This window comes from Ammospiza nelsoni, chromosome 2 (genome assembly GCF_027579445.1).
Source record: "Ammospiza nelsoni isolate bAmmNel1 chromosome 2, bAmmNel1.pri, whole genome shotgun sequence".
Classification (NCBI taxonomy): domain Eukaryota; kingdom Metazoa; phylum Chordata; class Aves; order Passeriformes; family Passerellidae; genus Ammospiza; species Ammospiza nelsoni.
In genome coordinates this window covers 104,072,854-104,098,443 of record NC_080634.1, presented here as the reverse complement: position 1 = coordinate 104,098,443, position 25,590 = coordinate 104,072,854, and the positions used below count along the sequence as shown (strand labels likewise).

The 25,590-nt window shown below is 39.3% G+C and overlaps 1 protein-coding gene across 3 annotated transcripts in view; it reads left to right on the top strand.

The window, feature by feature from the left end:
* The first annotated feature begins 5,166 nt into the window (after positions 1-5,166).
* Positions 5,167-25,590, top strand: part of ADGRG2 (adhesion G protein-coupled receptor G2) — a 58,815-nt gene continuing 38,391 nt past the window's right edge. For all 3 annotated transcript variants that reach the window (XM_059466551.1, XM_059466552.1, XM_059466550.1), the window contains exons 1-3: positions 5,167-5,303; positions 16,422-16,540; positions 23,093-23,710. In XM_059466551.1, coding sequence (XP_059322534.1) covers positions 16,423-16,540; positions 23,093-23,710 — 736 coding nt within the window. In that variant the 5' untranslated portion in view covers positions 5,167-5,303; position 16,422. The remainder of the gene's footprint in view (positions 5,304-16,421; positions 16,541-23,092; positions 23,711-25,590) is intronic.

The following is a 25,590-nucleotide window of genomic DNA, read 5'->3' as shown; positions in this document are numbered from 1 at the left end:
GTACGTGAAAGATACACACTGCAGACCATACACTGGAAAAGTGTTCCATGATAAAAAAGATCTTTCTCTGTTGCTTTACCAGTTACACAGATGTAGGAATCAACAGGGGTATAGTCACCTCCTTGGCTTTATTTTAACAGTTCATGCTATGATAAAAGTCTTACAACACAAGAGCATTTAATGTGGAACCATTAAAGCCAGTGTCAATTTTCAGAGGTTAACAGAGCTTTTTTTGTAAAAAAAAGTTTTAAAAAAAGAAAAGAAAAAATGTGAAATGTTCCCAGAATGAGAATTTCCCTGCCAAGATCCACACAGACTTACTTTTTATGGACAAGTTATAACTCCTTTAAAATGTTTATTTAATGGAAATATAAATGTCAGTACAATTTAAAGAGAGTGAGTGCCATAAATAGAGAATTGAAAGGTTTAATTGTCCTTTCCAGGTGTTCTCTTCAGAATTGCTTTCCTTGGCAACCCTTCCTTGTAGTTTCCCATAATGTTGATTAGCACCTTGGTCTGGGCTTTTGGGCATGTGAGCCTTTCATCACACTCAAGTTTTTCACAATTTGAGGATCGTTGTCCTTTGCTTGGCCAAAAGCATATTTTATTCTAAGGGAAAGCAGTGTCAGCAGAAATTCCTCTCACAGTGTGACAGACCAGCTGAGGCTGGAGGGGACCTCTAGAGATAGTCCAGTCCAAATTATTGCTCAGAGCAGGGGCTGCTGCAACAGTTGCCAAGGATCATATCTGGACTTCTTCTGAACCTCTCCAAGGGTAGAGACTCCACAAGCTCTCTGGGCAACATGCTTCAGTGTTCAATGAATCTCACCATAAAATATCCTTTTCTTATGTTTAAATGGCATTTCTTGCATTTCAGTTTGTGCTCTGTTCACCTTGTAGTCCAGCAGGTAATAATTCCTTTCGGTTTCACAGAATGGAGTGTTGCATGAGCACATTTACAGAGGGAAAATTATTGAAGGCCTGATCACCCAACAGAACACAATGCTTATCCTGTCTGCTGCATATAATCATTCACTTGTCCTGTAAGGTACATGAAATTTTGTCAAAGAAAAGAGTATCAAAGATTTCTCATTTCTTTTGGCCTCAATACTTAAGAAATTTCCTCCACCTTTACCCCATTTTGGAATGTAAATGCAATAGGGACACTTAGTGGAATACAGTCTGACAGGACATGGCTGTGTGTGTGCAAGCAGGTCAGGCTGCAACATGGAATTCAGCAGGGCCAAATAACATGGGGAATGTAAATATCACTTGCCATCAGTAATGATACAAGTAGTGAAATGCATATTTCATTGGTGAGTTGAGGCTCAGAAGTTAATCACAGAGACACAGTTGTTTTTATTATTACTGTTTTAAAACCCTTCCTGGACCTTCAGTAAGGAATATTACATATTTCTCTTTTTATGAAGAAACTACTACAGTCAAGAGAAAATCTTGCCCTGGGTTTTGTACTCAGTATTTGACAACATGGGTAAAATCACAGCAGGATAGACTAAACCTCCTTATTTAATGATTACATATCTAAGAGATTTCTTTCATACGTTGGCTCAGTTAACATTCAGCAAACACTACGCTCATGGTACCCATACCTATGTGCTACTTTCTGACACAAGAATATTAGTAAGTAGTTATCCTATTGGAATGTTAGATAGATGTATCTACTCCAAGGACTCTTTTGTAAGATATGTATTTATTAGTCAGGAACAAATTTTTATGAGAGGCAGCTGTTTTTCACAAATCAAGCTCTCAACTTTGTGCCTAATATGTGCAGTTTTAAGATTAGGTTTTGGATCCTCCTCCCTTGATACATTCAAATCCTTTCAGCATCACAGTTAGTCCATATAATTTCCTTATCCTAAAATTGCTCATTTGTTATGTCTTTGTAATGCTAAAAGCAGAAAGTAGACTGAAGGACACATAGATAGTTTTATTTAATCTCCAGTGCTATCATCAGTTAAAATAAAAGCCCTAATATATTTTTTACTTAAAGAGCTGCAATTTACATGACTGATAACTAGTACATGATATTGTAGAACAGGAGTGATGTTCAGGAAGGACTATATTTATACATGAAACAGAGAACTGTAACCATTTCAACTGCTTTTTGTACCTTCAATCAGTTTCTGGAGTTCACAGAAATATATCACATGGTAGAGAAGAAGACAGAACCCCACAAAATCAAGACCCAGGGAAATTATCTCTTTTGCTTTGTTTTTTAGACCTATTAGATTTGACATAAAACATACTACATTAATGCCATTCACTGAATTAGTCAGTCCCCTAAATTTATGCTCCCTGGGGTCGACCATATACACATCACAGGGCAAAGCCTCCCAATCCTGACAACTAAGAAATAGTGAAATCCTGTCAAGCATCTTTGTGAAACAACAGCTTCAAACCTTCACAGCATAAATGAAAAGGGAAACAGACCTTACTTCTCCCACTACCTCCACTCTCCTCTTTCTCTTGTCGGTTACATGTTTTTTTCCTACCAAGACATGTATTATATAATTAGAACAAATTACATTTGGATACATAAATTCTAAACACGAAGTTAATACTGCAACATGTCAGGGTAATGTCTTATCTCCCTAGGAAACATATATACATACACAAACATAAATAGAGAAAGAGTTTAAAGTAGTAGTAGTAGTAGGAGTAGGAGTAGAAGTAGTAGTAGTAGTAGTAATAATAATAAATCCCAAACAATTTAGAAAAAATATTATGAAATTAAAGTTTAGATGAAATGAATGTGAATTTAGTCACTGTCTTTTTTGGAGTTGTTTGTAGGTTTCTACATTCAATCTTGTTGAACACAGGTGAAAATAAAAATCCTTGAAATCCAGTATTTTCTCAGTAGGTCAATGGCCAGACTGGATGTCAACACCAGTTTATGGTATCTGTCCTCCCATTTTTTGGAGAGTCCTCCAGATCCAGAAAAATTAATTTTATTTAAGATGTTTTCATATAATCATTTTGTTTGGGGAGGGAAGATTAGACTCCTTCTCTTCAAGGAAGTAACATTTCCTTAAACCTGCATTTATCACCTGTTGTTCCTACTAAACCAGCATTCAGTATTGCACAAGCACAATAAAGGAGGCATTGAGCAATCTGAATTAACGTAACCTTTTTTTTTTTTTTGGTGTTTTCTCAAAAGCATGAAAAAACTAGTGGGATTGAAAAGTTCTTTGTTACTCAATTATCCATGCTTGTTCCTCAGACCTGCTCAAGTGTGTGTTTTCTTGGTAAGTGCATAGGAGTTTGCCTTTGGCTTCTATGCAAAACTGCCCAGATCCAGTGTAGTCCTAGAACTGTATAGATGGCATAGACGGCTGCTAAACAGAGCAATACAAATACACTGAGTATTAGGTTCTTTACTTAGTTTTTAGGTCATTACAAATCAGTTTGGTTTAGTTTCTCTATGTGTTACTGGACACCACGCAGTTGTATGCAATACACAGTTCAAATAAACAGAAATATAAATTCAGTGTTTTCCTTTTGTAAATTGCACACCAAATCCTAGTAAATTAACTTGGTCTGAGTGGAAAGAGAAAAAGTATGTTGAAATAAATTCCCTGCCTGTAATTACATTTCAGTGCTTGAAAATTCAGCAACTGGCTGATTTGTACCCCAAAATCATTCATCAGAGGTGTTAGATAGACAGAGGCAGCCCTCCATTTATCTGTACACCACTTTCACACAACAAGCAACACAGAAAGCTTCCTCACCCTGCACTACCAATGGGTAGGGTGTCCAGGAGTAACCTGAACTTCAGTTCCCAGCCTTGTTGAACCTTTTAGCCTTTCTGAGAAGACATCACTAAGCCACATTGGTAAAGAACAATTTCTGTGGACTTGTCAAAAGAGCACTTATACAGAGTCACTAGGTAAATAGACAAATGATATTCTTATGCACTGCATCCTTAGCACTAACTTTAGGACAATTTTTCTTTTCTTCCTCATTGACCTCAGACATCCAGATCAGAAGTGGTTATAATTCTCACAGGTGATTTAACCTGGGAAGAGAACAGAGTTTGTGTTAAGCCTTTGAGGAAGTGAAAGATGTTCCACTAAGCCAGGCAGAGAAAGAAAAATGCCTCCTGTTTTTTTCCTATGTGAGGAACTGCAAAAGCACTGGCCTTGTGTCCCACTAAATGCCCGCTCCAAAGTATCCAAAGGCACCACTGATCTAAACAAAATGAAACAAGCCTCTTTATCTACCCTCATTTCTTCCTTGTAAGTATTTCCCTACAAAACTGTGCTCATCATGTGGACTCATTGCATCCTCAGGAAGACCTGCTGTCTGGAGTTCCTAGAATTTGTCCCTGTCTTATCTTTTCAGTAACACTGAGAAGAATTGTTGCCTAAAGCTCCAGCCTTCCCCTCTGGATGTGCTTTCCTCAGCTATGCCCTGGAGCCAGGCTTTCTTCTCTTTTCAGCAGTGCCTAGGTACCAGCCTACATGCAAGGAGCAGTTCCTAAGCATTTGGTATGAGTCACTGAAAATCCTGCCTTTTCAGAATATGCTTCATTCCAAGCAATTGAAAAGTGGAAGAGGAGTGCCACAGCTTCAGCTTTCTGCCATCATGGTAGTGAAGCTCATTTACACCACCAATAATCTGAAGGGACTGAAGAAATGAATCTCATTGAAATGCAATGAAGGCTGCTAAATGTGCAAAATCTGTGGTAACATTAGGGGTTAATGAAATGAAGTCTGTTTTAAAGATGAAGTAAACTTTCTGAGAGAGAAGGCTGGTTTAACCCTGAGCACGTTGCCTACCAAGGAACGTGGAACAGTTTATTCTCAGGGGTAGCTCCTGCCCCCGAGCTGGCTGTGCGCAGCCACCCAGTGTCCCCAAGCCCTGTCCCAGCGCTGTTCGCCGGGCCGGCCTCACGCCCCAGGCGCTGCCGCAGCGCCGGGACCGCGCCCGCACCCGCGGGGCCGCGGGGCGGGAGGGGCCGGGCCGCCGAGCCCGCCTTGCTGAGGGGCGGCTCAGCGGGGGCCGCTCCCGGGCGGCTCCGCCGGCCGCCGCCGCGCCGGCTTCCCTCGGCTTTTCGCAGCACCTCCCTCGGCTGCCTCCGCCTCCCGTCCAGTGGCTGTCCCAGCTGCCGGGGCCGCCGGCGCGCCTGCTGTGCCCAGTGCTGAGCGAGCGGCGCGGCGGGACGGACGGGTCGGGACAGGACAGGACGGGACGGCACAGCAAGGACAGGACGGGACGGACGGGACAGCACGGACGGGACGGGCGGGACAGCACGGACGGGACGGGCGGCCGCCCGGCGCCAGGTGAGCGGCTGCGGGCATGCGGGAGCAGAGGCGGCCGGGGGCGGCGGGGCTCCCGAGAGCGGGAGGGACGGGCAGCGCGGCGGCTGCGGGGATGGGAATCGCCCTGAGCAGGGTGTAGGTGAGCGACTCCGCGGGGCCGGGCGGCGGAGGTGCGCGGCTCCCTTGGGATGGGCTTTCCCGCCGACTCTTCCCGGAGGGACGAGCGAGCTTAGGGCGGGGAGGTCCCGCAGGGGCGGCGGTGGTGGGTGGAGGAGCGCAGGTCGGGGAGCTCCGCGGCTCCCGCTTAGTCACGGATCCTGCCCTGTGCTGGCCCTGCGGGTCTGGCCCGGCCCGGGGGCTGAGGGGAGGCGCCGCGGGCGGGCCCGGCCCGTTGGGGCTCGCGCCGGGCCGGTGCGGGGCGAGGCCGCCCTGAGGGGCTGCGGGCAGCGCGGCCCGGCTCCGTCCCGAGCGGCGCTCACCAGGTACCGCTCTCCGGACTGCTGGTGGAAAGCTCTCCTTCAGCTTCCCAGCATGAAAGGCTTCATCAGTCAACGGCGAGAAACATTTAGTAACGTGATGAAATTGATCTAAAAAGTGACTGATTTTTGTAGAGGAGTCGGTGGGGTTTGGATGCGGTCTAGACGAAGAGACAGGGTAATGTCCCCTTGGGACAGCATTGCAGGACCGGGTCGGGGTTTGCTCCCACACCCATTTTCTGTGGGAACGGGCACAGAGAATATATTCAGCTTGAAAGTTTTCCCTCTTTTGCATACAACCTGCATCAATGAAGGTGATGTCTTCACAGTCACCTTTTGTGCACAACAATTATTTCGAGCTGGGGGGACGGGTGGGTGGTGTCTGGGGTTTTTATCATGTTCACTGGCTAAGTGTACTGGAAGCATCCTTTCTTGACTGAATTTGTTTTTGCTTTGGAAATGTATAGGTTTCATCATTCATGGGTAGTATTTGTAGCAATTCTCAACTCTGTTGTTTTACTGTGTTATTTTCTTGAATTGATTTATGTGGAAACAGGGAATAAATGTTTGTAAACTAGTTCAAGACGTGCTTCTCCAGCAAATTAAATGTGTGATTGCACAAGCTTAGGCTGGTTTTGACTTCCATGAAATCACAGAATTGGTAAGGTTGGGAGGAACCACAGTGGGTCATTTGTTCCAACCTCCCTGCTCAAACGAGTTTGAGTAACGCTGAAGGTGTGTTGGAATGGGCTTCGACATGAGCCAAAATAGAATTTACAACCTCCAGATCTAAGAGATATCAATCCCAAAGCAAATTAGTTGTGTCTTCAGTTCTGTCATTTGTACTGAAAAAGTAAATCTGGTGCTATGTGTGCCTACTCAGAACACGTTCCTCCCTGTTGTTTGCACAGAGTACATCATCACCAGAAGAGAGCTGCACAAGCTGATATTGCTGTTCTTGGGCTTTTGGCCTTAAGGGAATTCCCAAGTGGAAAGAAGACTTCTGTAACTGTTTCCAAGCAAAATTTGTTCCTCTGCTAGGTGACCAGTAGTGTGTTTATTGAATTAAACTAAAGAACAAAAAAAACCATGTCTTTGCTTAGGAGGATCTCCAAGTACTTGTCTTCACTGAGGTAGCACACATAAAATTTAATGATGAATACAAGTTTCTGAAGTGGAATGTTGTGAAAGAAGATGCAAGAAAGAAATTGCACATAAAATTTGCTCAGATACAAATTGGGGCGACAAAATTTTCTAGTTACACTGTAAGACAATATTATGTCATTTCTACTATGGTACCAAGTGAGCTAGTGCTATTGGTATCATTATTAATATTACTTTAGTGTCTTAAGGTAGTTCTGTAGATCAAATGGAGTTTGTTGGCATGTTCTTTTTTCTTCAGTGCCTTCCAAATTTAATGTTAAGCTTCTATTTCTAATACATCAACAGAAATTGGCTCAAACTAGGGCCAGTTGGAGAGATATGAAGGACTAGATTCCCATTCTCAAGTTAATTATTCCATTTACAGTTTTTGTGCTGTGAGTGCTCTTAGTCAGGTCTTCCACTAGTGACTGTAGAGTGCTGGCAGACTGAGAAAGTTTGGGAGTTCATGGGAGAATAACTCTCGTTAAATTTGAACAATTTTTAGTTCTTAATATGTAACATGATCACTGGCCTTGGCAAATGCAGTTTAGCTTTAAAACTGACCACTACACTTGAGTTTTATGTTTTCAATGGAATATTAGATTAGCTTATTTGAAGGACAAAGTAAGGGTAGCTCATGCAAGTAATCTCATAGACTCCAATGTAAAAAATAGCATAAATAAGTCATGTTATTTGGCCTGAAATGTTAGCTTTGTGATAAATGGTAAGTCTGCTAGTGGTTTTGTATATCTAGGTTCAGTTAAAAGCTTTGCTCTTTTCCAGATGCAAGGATTTAGAGAATATTAATTTGTTGGTAGGTGCTGCTCAGGTTGTGAACATAATTGAAGTTGATATTTTTGTTTGTTAGACACATGTTCATGATTATGAAGTTCTTACTCTTTCCAGTCATAAATTCCTGGTGGAGTTACAGTTGGGAAAGGTTCTATAATTGCTCTATGAAAAAGGTGGTCTTGTATAACTATATGGTAATTAATAGGACTCAATTACTTGGGAGTTTTGCATTCCTTTTGTGACAAAATACCTTTGAAACTTATTGTTCAGGAAGGACAAAGGGTCTTTTGTAACTGACATTAAATCAAAGACAAAAAAATCCATATTAGACTCCTCTCTGCTTGAGTCTCATGGATTTGTCTTCAGCTGTGAGCTGTATAGTTTATATGCCACAGGTATTCAACCTGTGAGTGCTTCCCAAATCAGATTCAGGACAGCTTTATTGCAGGTGTCATGCAGGGGAATCCTGATACAGGATTTTAGAAGTGTGTCTGGCACTTCTAAAATCCCAAAGTCAGCATTTTCTGTCTTTTATTGATGACTTCTGTAGCACAGAAATATAAATACTGTTTGGCACAGCAGCTTCTATAAGCTAATGCCTTATAAAAATGTGATTTTGTTGTTCTGCTCTAGGTCCTCTTCTGCTGGCTGCTTCAATACAGTGTTCCTAACAGGTCATAGAAAAAGTACAGTTAGTAACATAATGAGCTTATTTTTGTTTATTTTAAAAGAAAACTGTAGAATGTCAGTTATACTAGATAAGACAGTAGATAGAAAAGAAATACTTTATAAGTTCCTCAATCTATTTAATATACTTTTTCAATCTGTAGAATTCATAGAAAATTACTAAGAATTATCACAGTATTTCTGTTTAGTGAAATTTGCACGAGTACTTCAAGTGATGCCTTAGTTACCAAAAAGAAAACCCCCACAAATTAAGCACTACTTCCTCATTTATGGTGTTCCTTAAAGGAATCATTGAGGAGTTAAGGTCTGAGAGATCCATCAGAAGGTTTGCTGGAAGTTGTCATGTTTGACAAGATGTGACGCTTCTAGAAATGGTAGAATTAGAAAGACAAAGAGTAATGTGATTATGATAATTGTGAAAATGTTATTGTGAACACATAACAAAACTTTTCTTTTACTGATACTTTTAGTGGTCAAAATATTCTCTTAGGAAGTCCCTTTCTTTAGAGAAAAAAGGATTGTGTCTCTCTCTGCCTGGATTTATTAGACATTTAGGCATGCCTGATTGTGAATGCTGCTAAATTCCCTGTTTAAGTTCTAAGTTCCCAAGCAGACTTTGAATATCTTTGTTTCTTTTGCACCAAACTAATTATGGACATAATCTGACTGAATGGGCTTCTGATGGGCTTCATGTTTTGAAGTGACTTTGTTCCTCCATTATTTAGTCATAGCACACTCCATGTGTTCATATAAGTTGGATTAAAAAGGCTTTACTTTTTCACCCTCATCTATGTTTTGGCAAGTCAGCAATGTGGTAATGGTGGTTTATTTCTGAGAAGGCAAATTACTTTTTTATAGAGTTGATGATGGTGAAAAAAGCCATTTGGAGTATAGTTGTACAAAGTAATTTATTTTGAGCTGATACATTTGTGGGGGTACGCACATGAATGGTTCAGATTTAAAGAAACTTTTTTAGAGCTGCTTTCAAGTCATCTACTCACCTATGTGATGAGTTTCAAGTATTTATGAATGTTTGCTATTGACTGACTTGTTTCAGTTGTAGTAGTCTAACATGGCCAAGGGTACCAGCAGACACTTACATTGAACTCTGAGGAGGAGAAGTGCTAAAGGAGGCCAGAATGCTGTTCTGGCATAACCCTGTTTCTTAGAATGTCTTAATAGATGTTCCCTAAATATTTACCCCATGTGAGACTGAAGTGCCAACATGACTGCATTTCCTTAGGCTGTGTAGGGTAGTGGTGCCATATTCCAAATCAGAGTTTTGGTGGGACTTAGGAAGATGCTTGCTTCAGTGCAGCCATCCTTCCAAACGGATGAGCTTTATCTCTGTGGTACAAACTGTTAGTTTTGGTCATTGGGCTGTCGACTGAAAGAGTCTGAGAGACTGTTATAAACCACCCCCACCCTCCTCTTTCAAAAAAAAACCTCCACCAAATACTGTGCTTCTTAGCTAGCAGAGAAATTTTAATGGCTCTAAGTGCAGGATCCAAGAGACCTGGTGAGTCCATGAAGTGAAGCTTCGGATGAAATCACAGTATAATTTCTTTTTTAGGGTGTTGCTATTCAAGCCAAGAGAGCTTGGAAAAGAGAGCAGGGAAGAAAAGTGTAAACTGAGCAAAAACAATTATTTACTTTTTTTTTTCCTTCACTTACAGTAAGCTGAAACCTTCAGAACTCCTTTTTTTTTAAATATTTTTTGTAAAGTAGGAAAATTGAAAGCATGAGCTGGACAGTTTTCTTTTTGGCATGCCTGGTGCTCACCTGACTCCTCACAGCCTGCTGACATTGTTCACTGATAGAAATATTTGGGGTTTAGAAAAGTCTTTGTCCTTCTCTCTTTCTCTCTCCATCAAATCAAGTCCTGTAGCTGAATACAAAGGTTTTTGAAAACTTTTTGTGTACTTTTTCGTGGTTGTATCTCTATATACCCTTTCTCATGCTTTTATATGGCTCAAGGTGCATGCATAGTGTTCTTTTAATCTTTTCTGATGTGCCAGCCTTTGTGTGGTCTTCTACTCTGCCGAACTCTTCTTGTTGTTTCCTCCCTCCATTAAACCAATATACTTCCATCCCCCAAAGTGTTAGGGAAAATGTAAACAACCTGTCTGAAGCTGAACTCACCAGACTTGTGGCAAACATAACTACTTTTATTGCATCTCTCTTTGTTGTGCTTCACCAGTACTTTGTAAACTCTTTTAAGAGGAAACCTGCTCAGGCACTGTCAGTGAAGGGCTTTTTAGTTTGCTCTGGAATTAATAGAGGATGTGAGTAAAGCTGTGGTCTTGAGGGAATACACCATGCAGACAAGGATTTCCTGGACAGTGTAAAACTTTTATAAGAGCTAGAGAAAGGTCTCTTGCTCATCTCCCCGGTGACAGTTGGACATGAGGAGGTGAAACATTTCCAGTCTGGGTAAGAGGGAACAAATCCTGTTTGTAATTGCCCCCTGTCCTGTTTTTGCACTATTTAGAGCACAAGTTGCTCTATAGGAGAATTAAGTACCAAAAGTGCAGTTTTTTTTGGCCCTGAGGTTCATAATGGAGAGCCATGCAATAGCATCTTCAACTCCTGAATCTACTTACACAGGCCTAAGTGATTAAGTTTGCACTTTTACATTAATCTAAGGGGAGATCTGTGAGTTGAACTGAAGGCAGACCTTGGCTTGCATGGTTGGGCATTTATAAAATAAAATAAAAAATTATTCTAGTGCCAGCATCCTGCAAGAGTTGAAAGGCTAAACAAAGGAATGGATTTCTCAGAGAGTTCATCCTCCAGTTCTCTGAAGAACTCAATCAACCAACTGTGAGTTTTGCAGATGACTGATTTCTGTGCTTAAGTGGCTTGTGGCTCTCTGTAAGCCAACTTATTAAAAATAAAATATTTAATATCTTTGAAAACAGTAATGATTTATGTCTGGAGGAAGGTCCTTGAACTTGAACATATTACCACTACAGTCTTAGAAAAAACTGGTGTTTTATATAAAGTGACTAAATGAATATGGTGACTATATAGAATACAGTTTTTACAGATGTGATTAAGAAATCATTAATTAATTATTGAAATTAATGAAAACCAAATTATTATCAGACAGTAATAATCCTATTACTGTCTTCTGGAAAAACACATAAAAACCCCCATGGAACAACATTTTGAACTCAGTGGTGCTACTTCTGCTGTTAAGTCAGTAAATTCTGTATATGCCAAGATTTACAGTGACACAATAGTTTCCAACATAAGCGTCCTCCCTATTACATCTAAGTTGCTTCAGCCAAAATTTAAAAATAACATGAAAACTTCACTGCATTTTGGTTCCAGTCTGGAAAATATAAGGAGTTGATGGAAGCAGTCTACAATTTTACATTCTGAAAGACATCAAGAAGTTTTCATACCTGGGCAGTTTGATGTGTTTCTCTTGCTTGTTTTAGCCTTTTGTCACCTGGTGCAGACTTGAATAAGGCAGAATATCACAGAAGAGCAGTCAGAAGCTTGCCATTCATTATTATCCTCCTCCTAAGCTGCAGCTTCTATAAATTTGGGAAATATTGTTATTGAAATCTACAATCTTAGTAGGGGATGAATACAGAAGATTGAATGAGACCCAAAGACCATGGATGAAATAAGAGTGGCTTAAACAAAGCAGTTTCAGGTGCAGCAGCAGACAGCATGCTTGGAATTAAATGAATGATTGTTTTGGGCCATGATTTCCAACATAAGTTTCTGTAACCAGCTGTTTATGCATTGGCAGTGAGAACCTGCTCTGGCTCAACCCTAGCATAAAAGAACTAATTGTTTATTAAATGTTAAAGATTGACAGTAAATGTTGCAGTCGAGGCGGTCACGACATAAAGCAGAGACCACAAGCAGTCTCAGTTGGTAACACTTGGCAACAGTTTATTAATGAAAATGGCAGATCTTTTATACACTTTCCAGTTGTTTACCCTTCTTCTACCTTAGCTATTGGCCACAATAATTCAATATGCCATTGGTGAAAAGTTACTCTGACTCCACTTAACTTTCTAAAAATGCTTCATCCAGCTGCAGAATGCTCTTATCTTCCTTCTCTCCATCTCCTTGGTTACGGCCTTGGAGAAAGCTCCTTATCAGCTTCTTCTTCTTCTTACTTCTCGCTCCTTTAGCTAACAGGCCCGCTGCTAGCCCCTTCCACAAGTAAATATGTATTTTCAACAGGAATTATGAAATTTGGATGTGAAATTTTTCCAAAAGTGATGTAACAAAATATGGTACAGTACACAACTGCTGTATTTATGTTTTGCACTTTCTTTGGCTTTAATCCTATGAAAATATATCTGCTGTACTGCAAGGCAAGCAGTTGCTGAAGGTAAGTGCTAAATGTCTTGATATGTCACCTATGGGTGCACACTTGGAAAGTAGCAAAGTGAAATAGCAGGGCATGAGCTAATTACTATTAATGATAGGAATTCAAACTCCTTTTTTATATCATCTTCCTGTCTTTGTTTCCACTAACCTCTGTAATTTGCAAAGAGTATGATATTAGTGCAGAACTGTGACGTGTATAACACAACAGACAAACAAAAAAATTCCAATTTTTTCAAAATATATTTGTTCATTTGTTTTAAGAAAAGCACTCTCAATTATAGTTTACTTTCAAATTAATAAGATGGTGTGAAATGTTGTAAGACCTGGGTGCAAGGTTGCCATTGGTCAAAATAAGACACTCTTCATGGAGAGCAAACAAGACATAACGCATTTATGCCTGAGCCTTTAATTTCTATTTTCTGAATTTTCATTTTTTCTGCTGACCATAAAGAAATGTTTTATATTGTCATCTATTTCAGACACTTAGCTCTTTGCAAATAAAAACCACTTAGTTGTAACTGAGAAAGGGAAGCCAGCTGGTTACATCTTCACCTGAAGTCTGTGCACAGAATTCTTTCCCACACTTGGGTGGCTCAGTAACTGTTGTACTGAATTAGATTTGCTTGATATACATGTGAAAATTTTTCATCCTGCTGCAAAAACTATGCATAATTATGCAGGACTCCCTGAGTCACACTATATTCATCTATTATGAAGAAGAATAAAATGTTCATTTGAACACATGAGCAAATTAATAACAAATGAAAAGAATCCCTTATGCCTAATTCTGTAATGTTCACAACTATAAATCTGCGATTACATTACTGTTCAGGATCATTAAGAATGAAGATTTAGGATTCTAATACAGAAAAGGGCTTAAATAATATTGAGAAGAACATAATGACCAAATATTTTGGAATGTATCATATGATCTTTATTTGAATAGATATGGTGAAATTGTATTTTATATCTTGCTTTTTTAATTAAAAAAGTGCCAAAGATAGCAGCGTATTTTTCTTTAGTAGTGTCTAAACAACTTTGTTGCAAAAATAAAGGAACACAAACATTACTTTCCCAACTCTTTTAATTGTATATTTTATCTGAGCATTGGAACAAGTCTTGAACTAGTGTAGCTGTTCAAAGTCTTGCAAAAAGTCAGTTGAGCTGACCGTGTTAGTATTTCACTTTATATTCCTGTTATCTAGATTTTATTGCTTCGCCTGGGATCATTAATTTTCCTTCATAGCTTTGAATAGTTTTGGAGTTCTTGATGTGACTGTGTTCAGTCAGCAAGAAGCTCTGACTCTGTCCCTACTTGTCTTTGCCAGGCCCATCTCTTGGAGTGAGTACAATGTCAAAAAACCCCAGATGAGACAAAAACCTAAATGTACAGAAAGTCTTTATTACAGCCTTTTGTTTAAACACTGGGCAAATATTAGCAAAGCTCCCTCTGAAATGCCAGAGTTAAACGGAGGTCCATTCAAACTCCTCAGGGCTACAGAGTGCTCAGGCAGAGCTGGAGTCACTACCAGGAATTTCTTGGCTCATGTACTCAAATTTAGGCTTTTGTAATGCAGTTTTTATTTCTGGGGGTGGGACACTAACATCATTGTCTAATGAGCTCTGCCAAACAAAACAGAAGGCATGCCTGGTGGTTCAGGAGTAAACCTCTGTCCTAGTCAGCTCATTTCATGTGCATCTGTTTGCAGGGCTGAGGCTTAGGGAGAAAACAAAAGCAGGGAATGTGGGAGTGTTCTCAGTCAGTATCACATGTGGCACAAAGCAAGCAGCTTGCCTCAGTGCTTCCCAGCATCAATGGCTGCACTTGTGGGTGCCACTGAGTACTTTTGGGCTCCATCCCGTTCACATTTCAACTCTTGGTGTCTAGGTGGTAGAGAAAAGGGATGCTGCAAATTTTTTTTTTGTTGTTGTCTAAATACATCACTATGGATGGGTGGTTTAGTGTACAAAAGATTTCCCCATAAAAATGTATGAACAAATATGCAGCTTGTTTTTGCTTGGAAGTGACCTAATTTGAGACTAGACTGCAAAATGCAAGTAACTAAAGAAAGGAAACAGTTTTTGGATGAGCATCTCTTTTAACCCTAGGACAATTACATTGTAAATGCACAGTCCTTGAAATTGTCAGATATATTTAAGCACAACGATTTTCATTATCAGGTTCTTAGGATAATTAATTTAATTCTGCTACTCAGGTTGTTGATAGAACAACTTTATTAATACACAATTTTTAGGCATTCAGAGAAGCAAGCTGAGGACAGGTTTGAACAGGTTTCCTGGGGATCTTTAGAGAGCTAGCCCACCATTGACATTTCTGGCTTTTTTTTACTTGTTTTTGTTTGCAGAGAAATGTGTATATTAGGTATGACTATTGTTTTAGCATATGATTTATTTTGTCAGCTTTTTTTTATTTCTTAGAAGTGTTGCATGTTGCAATCCTTGAAAACACTGGCAACAATGTTGCAGTGCTCTATTTTTAAAAAAGCCTTTGCTTTAGGTTTCTATGTTATGTTATTATATATTTATAATTTATTTGCACATATGTTTAATCAATTTTTAAAGTTTCAATTACCTAGCAACTTCACTGTTTCTTAGTTTAGTCCTGTGGCACTTCGCTGGCTTACTTCAGCCCATAGTAACCATTGTAAATTAATAAATATTTACATTTGTGTGAATCTTTCAAAAACATTGCATTTTAACCCCAACCTTAAAAAAAAAATATAAAACTTCTGAAAGACACTTAGCAGTGCCTGAAAAGAAGGGAAGCTACTGCAATCTGACACAGCCTGAGCAGAAGTTCAGTGCAGTCTGTGAGCAGTGTGAGTGCTAACCAATGCACTTGCAGATGCACCCAACTTGTGATGGCCAAGTTAAACTTCTGGTGTCAGGCAGAGTGCTCTGATCCACCCTAAAGCTGATACATGGAAGATATTCAATTTGTAAAGTTTACTGCTTTGCATGTTTCAATAATCAGCTACAGAATCACTTGCCACTATGTATCTAAACTTTTTTTATAAGAAAAAGCGCTTGAATGTTTCTTCCAGCATGTAAAGAATTCAGATGCACCTTTTTAAAAAAAATCTTAAAAAATATTTCATAGAAGTGTATCTCTTATAACAGAAAGGTGGAAAAAACAGGTTTTCATGATATTGTTCATGAACTTGCTGCCCACAGTGATTTGTGGCTGTTAAAGTGTCACATGAGAGAAAGTGTGGGTAGAGGACTGAAGAGATGCTTTCTTACATACTGAGATTAATAAAGCTTTTGGACAACCTTTCTATGATTGCTCTGTCAGCTTTTGTTTGGGTTTTATGTTGTGTGCAAATCCTTTGGAGGGGTTTTGTTAATTTGTTTTTCAAATGCTGAAAGTCTTATTTGTGCAAGGAGTCATGGCTATGTTCTGATGTGTTTGTAGTCTTTGGAGAATTAGAGCTTGGATCGGTTTTCTTTGGTTTTTTTTTTTTTTTCATCAAACATCTCTTTCTCTCTTAGTGTCTTGGCAATATACAGAGTATCTGGGTATTTCTGTGCAATATATACCCAATACTATAACAGGGTTGGGAAGGCTTATGCTCATGTTGGAAACGTATTTTGTCATAATGTCCATACACCTACATGTTTTCTAGTCATTGTGGTTTATTTATTTATCTGTTTTTTCTAGAATGGTTGCCTGGGAAAAACAGCACTGCTGTGTTGGCAGAATACAGGATATTTTCTTGAGATTCAGGATTGTTCAAGCAGTCCTTTTACTTCAGTTGTTCTTGGCTACAGCAAGCAAAGGTAAGAGAATTTTTTCCTGATTGGTCTAGTGTTAGTATTCCAAATAAATACCATTAGACTTGATGAATAGGACTTTTGAATATATTCAACCAGGCAAGTTTTTGCCTCTTGAAAACAAGAGGAAAAACTGTCACTAACAAGAAATGAAACACTTGGTGCTTAGCATTTTGGATGCTTTGTATGTTTTCATAAAATATCATTGGTAGTAACTTCTTCTAGGCTGTGGATGAGGAGAGAACCAAAACACAATTTATAATAACAAGACAAATTATTACTGGGGGTTTTTTGAGCTGGAAGTGTTGTTATTTTCAGAATATGTTGTTAAATCTTTTAGATTGCTCTTACAAAAACACCACAAGATCCTTTGAGCTTTTCTGTATTTAGGGTGTGTGTGAGTGTAGAACATCTGCATTGATCTTGGTTGTGGATCTGAATATGGCTAAGGAAAAGGTAGTAAGGCCCAAAGCATGTAACAGAAATGAAGTATTTGTATGTGGCAGTTTAAGCTCTTTATGTAACAGTAAATGAAAAATAAATTCATAAGGTTCATGTGGAAAACTGACATGGTGATGCTTTTGTGTAAGGTTAAGTAGAATAAAGTGAGGTAAAATAATTTGTGTTTTTTCATGGCTGAGAAATTTCAGTTTTTTCAGTAAATTGATGGTTAGTCTGTTACTGCTCTGGACCTCAGCTGATAAAGATAACAGTGCTTGTCATTCAAACAGCTTCCTATTGTCAGTAGCATGTAGTGCATTTATCATGTTAATAATGTGCTTAGTGCATTAAAAATTCTAAGTGTTTTTTGCTGTGTGATTAATGGCCAGTTTCAGAACCTTCCATCTGTGTCATGGCATGTTATTTTACTCTAGATCAGAACTTGCAGCTCTGATTTACTGCCTGATTTTTTTAAATTTAAGTGTGCCTGCTTAATGATGTTGTACAACCAATGAGGTTTTATGGTTTACAGACTAGACTCAGTTTGATTCCAATTCTCCAGATACAGTAACTTTTACAAAATGTTTCCATTGAGACAGAATCTGAGATTCAGGAGATAAACCTGCTGCTAAGATGGAGAGGTGTTAACCTCTTGCACTTTAAATAGTGAAAAGGACACAGCTGCTCAGCAGATGGACAGATGTCATAGAAGATTTTTTCCAGGGAAAATTTAACTGTATCTAAAGTTCTGAGGAAGTGAGCAAAGAGGGATTTCATTTTTCACCTTTGTATCACTTAAAACTGTCATTAATCATCAAAGAAAGCTAAACTGACACAAGTGTGTTTGTGTTTTCCCCCTGTTTTATTGGGGTGTTTTTGTTTTAGGCTGTCAGCAGTTAGTAGTGTCAGCAGCATCTCTACTCAGTTCTTTCCTCATCTGAGATGTCAAAGTATGTTTGTGCTCTCCAAAAAATACGAAGAGGGAAGAACTTCCTGTGTTCTTTTTGATGCTCAGGATGCTGGATAAGGTGATGTTGTTTATCCCCAGCTAAACAAATAGAACTGTGAATGAAAAGGAGGGATGAAATTGATTTTGGGGATTTAGCTTCAGATTTTTAAAATATTCAACAGAATCAGGTGACCCACATGTAGAAAGTTTAGTGTTTTAGGCTTTTTATAAAAAAGAGTTATGAGCTCGAGATGGAATATGTGAGTATACCAGAGTCTTTTGACGTCATTTTAATGGACTGTAGCGAGCCAAATGTGTCACAGGTGGCAAACACTTGCAAGGAAGTTAATAACTACTGTTACTAGTTAAAAGCCAGATTGTGCAGACATAGGAACTTGTGACTATTTTTATTCAAGAGAATGCTCAGCTGTATACTGATCCAGAGGTTATTAGTAAGAGAAGGAAAATAACACTGGTGCTCATGTAGTGAGAGAATCTGCTCCCGTAGGTCTAATTCTGAATATCTACCTAATTCTTAATACCTAATGGCTATCTCTTGTAAAGATGACAATTATCACTGTCTAAAACTGTTTGGAAAAAAGAAAGAGATGCATTTTGGGTTTATATTGTCATTCTCAGAAAATGAATTTTAAACATTTAGAAGTATGTGCATGCATTTCAGGATTTCTTTTAGGGCTTAAGAGAACATGCTTGTTAAATACATGCTTTTAGCTTAAGTGAGGACAAAACCCCCAGGTTTTCTATCTCTTAGAGATAAGTATAGTAAGAAGAAAAAATTTTCATTTCTGAAAAGGCTTACATGCCCAAATACAGCAAAAGACATTGAACAGTCAGCCCATGATTACTACTGAATGGAGTTTCCTTCACTCCAAATTGTGGTTGGGGTTTTTTTCTTTTTTTTTTTTTTTAATTATTATCATTATTTATATTTTCCTTACTCTGGATTTTTCTTACTCTGGAGCTGTTTGAAGCATTCTTCCCATTATGCTCCCTTTTCTGTGCTGTGAAGGTGTGTTCATGGCTACTTTTCTGAATTTGTTGCATTGTCTGCATGCAAAGAGACTCCAGGAATGCCTCTGTTAGAGCACAGGCAGTTCCAGCTCCTCGGTTCCATGGTCAAGGGTGGGTCACAGCCCACAGCCACCATTGCTGGAGAAAGTCAGTGATGATTAACAGATCTTCTAAAGGCTTTACTGTAACGTCATCTCTTGCTTACAATGCATCCACCCACATGGCAAGGAGACTTATTCAAGATAATACTGATAATTAATTTCTAACATAATGCTGTACTGCACTCACTTGGAACAACAAAGTGCGTTTTCTGACTATGATTACAATTTCTTTTCTGCTTTTTCAGCATTCTTTCAGTAGATGAAGCATATTAAAATTTCCAGCCTTGCAACAATTCAGATAGTATTGGTATCCATTCTCTTAATTTTGACATCTCTTTTTGGCACTTTTTTTAATGACTGTTTAGAGCAAAATGGGCCATCTTTCCAGTTTCCAGAAGGGTAGACCTTTCTATGTAAACACTTTTCTTAGTTTAAATTAATTCTTCAGGCCTTGCATCTTGATCAACAGCAGTCTTTTTGGATTATATAAAGCAGACCAGAAGAATCATCAGCAGATTGATGTCATTTTGCATAATTTCTCTTGGCTGTCTTACAACTGTTTTTCATCTACAAGTTTGTGTCTGCTCTGGCTCCCTTGACAACTTTGAAGTCACAATTCCCCTAAAAAATGTAATAGAAATTAGCTACCCTTTAATCCACTATTTGCATATCAACACTGCTTTAATGCTTAACATGAAATCAAGCCTCTCTCAGAATTCATTCACTTCCCAAGCCAAGTCTGCTGATGATACTGCAAGTTCTGATTAATATTTTTGCTCAGGAATGGAATTCCAGTCTGTCAATCTGGATAGTTAACAGTAACTTCAAGTTTTGAAGCTGTGTCAGGAAACTTCCCTTACCAGTCAATTTCTACTTAATAATGAAAGACTTGAGCAATTTTTTTATTTGGAAAGAATGTGTCCCCAGTATTGGCATGTAACTAGCTGGCTATTTCCTTTATAAAATCAGTTTCCTTATGACCTGTCCATGCTGTCAGATGGACATCTGTTCTAATTTTACTTAAAAAAGGTAGGTATATTTGAGCCCCCATTTTGAAAAATCTCATATTCTGTGACACTTTCGCCTCCCGTCTAGTCTTCCTCATCCAGCTTTTAAGTAATTTTAAAAATTAGTTTTTAATTTTTTTGAAGTATTCTTAGCTGGGTATCCCAGATTTTGCCTTCAGACTCTGACAAGTGGCCAAACTGAATGAGTGAATTCATGCTGCAGGGTTAGGCAGGGGAGGCTTGCTGTTGGGTCAAGTGTGTCTTTCTTCTCCTTTGCCATTTAGAACCGATCTAAGTATTAACTCACCATTCAGAATCCACTGTCTGCTATATAGGATTTTCATCTAATTGTAGCCTGTACCCAGAGAGTTTTTGTTTGGTCTACGGCCTTGCATAGCACTTCTGTCACGTATTTTGAACTTCAGGAACGATTCCAGGTTGTGAAAAATGCCTGCAAACTTCTGTTAGTTAGCATCACAAAGAGACTCTCAGATCTATAGGATGCAACAAGAATAGGCATCAATGACTTTCCATGAAACTGGATTGATATATTTTCTGTTTCAAATGTTTCTGGTAGGTTGTACCTATAAAGTTGCACTTGGAAGTTAGGAACTTTCTCCTTGTTTTTCCTTGTTGCTATTGAAAAATAAATTTGAGAGCCTGGAGGTCAAGAGACAGAAAAGTTGTCAGAACTGGTCTAATGAAAGCTGGCGCTCCGGTTGCCTGAGCGCATTACAGAAGAACTGGCTGTGATCTTGACAGCTAACTAGGACTATGAACATAACCTACCCTGGAAAAAAAACCCTGATCCAAGTTGCCTGGAAGTTTTTCTTCTTACAGAGGAGCTAATGGAAAAGGCTTTTTCCTATGTTGGATGATATTTTTCTGCTTTTTAACCCTGACCAATCATGATTAATCCCATACGTCCTCTGGAGCGTTCATAAAAGCTCTGCATATATTGATAAATAGTTACCTCCTTAAAGGTGTCAGTAGTGTGTTCTCTTGCACTAGCTGAACATCTGACAGGCTGTTCAATTTTTCTATTGTTCCATCTCATATTCCAAAGGAACTTTTTCTTCTTTTGATGCTGCTGTGTACAGTATAAAGCAAGCAGCCATGATAATGATTATGCAATTGAAGTGTGCATCTTTCCACAAAATAAGAGTCATCTCCAAAGAGTTCACATCTACAACCACAACAGTCTGTCCTTTCCTGTACTGGGACAATGAAAGAAATGAGGCACCTACAAGAATTGAGCAGTTACAATCAAGTTACAGTGTTTGAGGCATTGTCTGGAACTACTTCTTTTATAGGGAAGGTGCCTGCTGGACCTGTTGTTTATGAACAGAGAGGGTTGATGGATGATGTATGGTTGGAGGCCTCAGCAATTACAAAATTATTAGCTTTTGATTTTTGGAGACTTAAGGAGGGGACTCATCAGAACTGCCACCTTGGACTTCTGGAAGGGAGACTTTGGCATGTTTAGGGGATTGGTTGATGGAGTCCTTTGGGAAGCAGCCCTGAAGGGCAAAGGAGTCCAGGAAGGCTGGACTTCTGCTTCAAGAAGGAGTTCTCCAAGGGGCAGAAGCAGCTCAAAGAAGCAGAAGATGAGCCAGTGGGGAAGATGATCAGCCTAGCTGAACAGAGAGCTTTGGCTGGAACTCAGGAAAGAAGAATTATATGACCTTTGGAAGAAGGGGCAGGAAACTCAGGAGGACTACAAGGATGCCTTAAGGTTAGGCAGTGAGAAAATCAGAAGGGCCAAAACACAAGTAAAATTGAATCTGGCTACTGCCATAAAAACAAAAAATATTTGTATGAATACTTTACAAGAAAATGGCAAAGGAGAATCTCCAGCCTTTATTGGGTTAAAGGGGAAATGTGGTGACAAAGGCTGAGGAAAAGGCTGGTGTACTTCATGCTTTCTTTGCCTTGGTCTCAGAGTACCCAGGCCCTTGAGCTGGAAGACAGGGATGAGGAGCAGAATAAAGCCTCAGTTGTATGAATTTCAGCAGGGCCAAGTACCAGGTCCTGTGCTTGGGTCACGGCAATCCCCTGCAGTACTACAGGCTTGGGGAAGAGTGGCTGGAAAACTGCATTACAGAAAAGGATCTGGAGGTGTTGATCAACAGCTGCTGAACATGAGCCAGTGTGTGCCAGGTGGCCAAGAAGGCCAATGGCATCCTGACCTGGATCAGCAATAGTGTGGCCAGCATGACCAGGGCAGTGACTGTCCCACTGTGCTTGGCACTGGTATCCCAAATCCTGTGTTCAGTTTTGGGCCCCTCATTTCAAGAAAGACATTGAGGTGCTGGAGCATGTTCAGAGGAGGGCAATGGAGCTGGTGAAGATTCTGGAGTACAAATCCTGTGAGGAGCAACTGAGGGACTTGGGATTGCTTAACCTGGAGAAAAGAAGGCTCATGGGAGACTCTTATTGCTCCCTACCTTAAGGGAGGTTATAGCCAAATGGGGCTCTGTCTCTTCTCTGAAGTAACCAGCAATAGGACAAGAGGAAGTGGCCTCAAGTTGTAGCAGGAGAGGTTTAGATTGGATACTAGGAAACATTTCTTCATGGAAAGGGTTGCTAAGCATTGAGCCATGGTGCAGAGGGAAGATGTTGAGTCACCATCCCTGGAGGTGCTTAAAAGATGTGTAGAAGTGGCACCTGGGGACATGGTTTGGTGGTGGACATGGCAGTGCTGGGTTGACAGTTGGATTGGATGATCTTGGAGGTCTTTTCCAGCCTAAATGATTCTGTGATTCTACATGGTCATCCTTGTTCTTGTGCATAAGTTTTACTTCAAAGTTTTCGTGGGCAGCTAGGATTTATTGACTGCCTCCAAATTTGTCACTTCCCTACCACAAAAATAAATCTAAAGGAACGGGTTACAAGATCTTTCTTAATGTGTTGTTTTGAAAATTCCTAGGAAAATGCCTAGAAACAATACTATATGGAAGAATAACTTTTATATAAAGGATCTTTTTTAAGACCTAAAGGTTTTACAAATCACCTTTTCTTTATTTAGATCAGGAGGATTTCCTAGGGCGATACAAAGCTGTCTTTAAGACTGCGTGTGAAGATCCTTGGAGTATGTCACCAAGAATTTCTCTGCATTCCTTGAGAGAATTCCTTGTCTGTGTGCACCTCAAGCTGTATTCCTCTAACAATCCATGGACAGCATATGTATATGCTGAAAAAACTCTTCACACCAATCTCTCTGCAAATAAGTTTGATCTTGGACTTACAGGAGATCGTGGTAAATTGAAGATATGGTTGTTCGGAAAACAAATAAGCACATCAATAAGGCTTCATAAAAACACCTGGAACCAAATATGTATCCAGTGGAAAAGTGACAATGAGGAGGTGAAGTTATTCATAAATGGAAAAGTAAAATTACACAAGAAACTAAATGGGAAATTTTCTTTGCCTGCAAGAGGCCAGTTCTTACTTGGCTGTTCAAAGCTGCAAGGCACAGCTGCATCACCTCGCCAGGGTATGACTGGGGAGCTGTACCTGTTCAGAATGTGGGACAAGGCAAATATAACACAATCTGAGGACTGCCAGGATAGTGGTGTTATACGCTGGAGAAAGGAGGATTGGATCTATAACACGACAGTAGAAGAGGATAACTCTTTGCAATGTGGTAAGTAGCACTGCACTGCTTTTGAAATAGTAATTCAGTCAAAAGTTGATCTGAGTGTGTCTAGCATTTCTCTTCCAGATTTTACAAAGTCTCAGTCTATAAATAATTTCTAAAATCAAAATCAAATTCTTGATGAGATCATGTGAGGACCTGCTGCTTTCACTAGTTTTTATCCAAACAAAAAAGTAGAGCATCAGTCCTTTAAAGCCTTTCAACTTACTTCAACTTTTCTGTCTATCAACCGTTTGTGTAATATGAGAGCAGGATGCATGCAACTAAAATTCCATGGAGTACTGGGGCATATATCAATTTCATCTTAAAATAATTAATTTACACATTTTCTGTTCAGGGAATAAATACAGAGGAAAGCATTGCTGATTCTCATTCTACACATTTGCTGGGACAAAATTTCAATAAGGGCAACTTTTCAGTGCTTCAACTGGCACATTACACCATCTTCAGCTGGTAGGGTCTACATCTGCAAAAAATTACAGGAGGATCCAATTTCTTTATCACTATCAGTAATGTCTCCTTTATTAAAATGACCAAATGGTTTCTCACACATTTCTCAATTTTTCCTTCTTCCCTGAAAAAGAACCATAAAATCCTTTGAATCAACACAATCCAAGATTTTATTTTCAGAGAAACTGAGTTCAAGCAAGGGAATAATCCTTTTTAGCTTTTGCTATCATATCTGTTGGTAAAAATCACAAACTTGAATCAAGCTTTGATGGAATGCAATTTATAAATAATAGGAAATTATACTATCCCCTAAGAGATTTTAATGTGAGTAGCTCAATTATTGTTTCCTAGAATTTTTATATAGCATCAGTGATTCAGTTTAAATGTGACACCAGTCTTAATCTTCATCACCTTTATCCTTAAAAAATGCACTGATTTATTTCATGCAGATTCAAAAAAATATCATTTATCTATGTAATTTATAACCACTTCCTGATTCAAAGTGTCCTAGTAAGGACAGTAAAATAAGGTGACCAGATTTCTTTTTCTGGGAGAGAAACAAATCTGTCCAACCAACCAGGACTCATGGAGAAGGCTGCTAGCAGTGGTTTGTATTGAATGAAATGCCTTTGCTTGCCTTGATGCTGTAGTTGGGAGCACATCCTCTTTGTGGAGTTGTGTGACTTGGGAAAGGAGCTGAGGAAAGGATCTTTCTTTTACTTATGTCTGGCTGTGCTTGAAGGAGCACAGTCCTAAGGCTGAAAGGAGGAACATTCTGTCTACCAGGCATACAAAGGAAGTCTGAGAGAGGTTTGTCTGTCTGGACAGTGGGGAAAATCTCAGTCAGAGTGGAGCTTCTGATTGTCTTTTACTGATGCACAGAGGGACAAACTCCTTGTTTTCTCTTCCAGCAATTTCTGCCCTGAATATTGAGCATCCTTGACCATCACAGGGCAGCTTGATCAGGTAGTGCCCATCTCCATCCCTAACTGATTAATGATTTTCGAAGTCATCATTTAGTGGTTTGTGGAATCCTTTGTCTACCTGCAAGAGCTCTCCTAGTGATTGTGTAAGATGCATGGTTTCCAAAGCTTTGTTGCTTAGCCAGATTCAATAACTATGCTGACCGGAGTTTGTTTCAGTATAGAGATCATCTCTACTGCCAGATGTAAGTTATCTCCTCTGGATAACTTGGGACATTAACAGCTTTTCAAAGAGATGCTTGCTGGAATTTTTTTACAGTTTATTTGCCTCCCTTCAATAATAGATGCATTTCAGCTGATTACCCCCCAAGTGATTCTGTGAAAAACATATATTCAGCAAATACCAGTCAATAGATAACAAAGCTTTTACAGTAGAAATGTCTAATAGTCTGTCAACTGATTTTAATTGATGCTGCTACTACTCTTACAATCTGA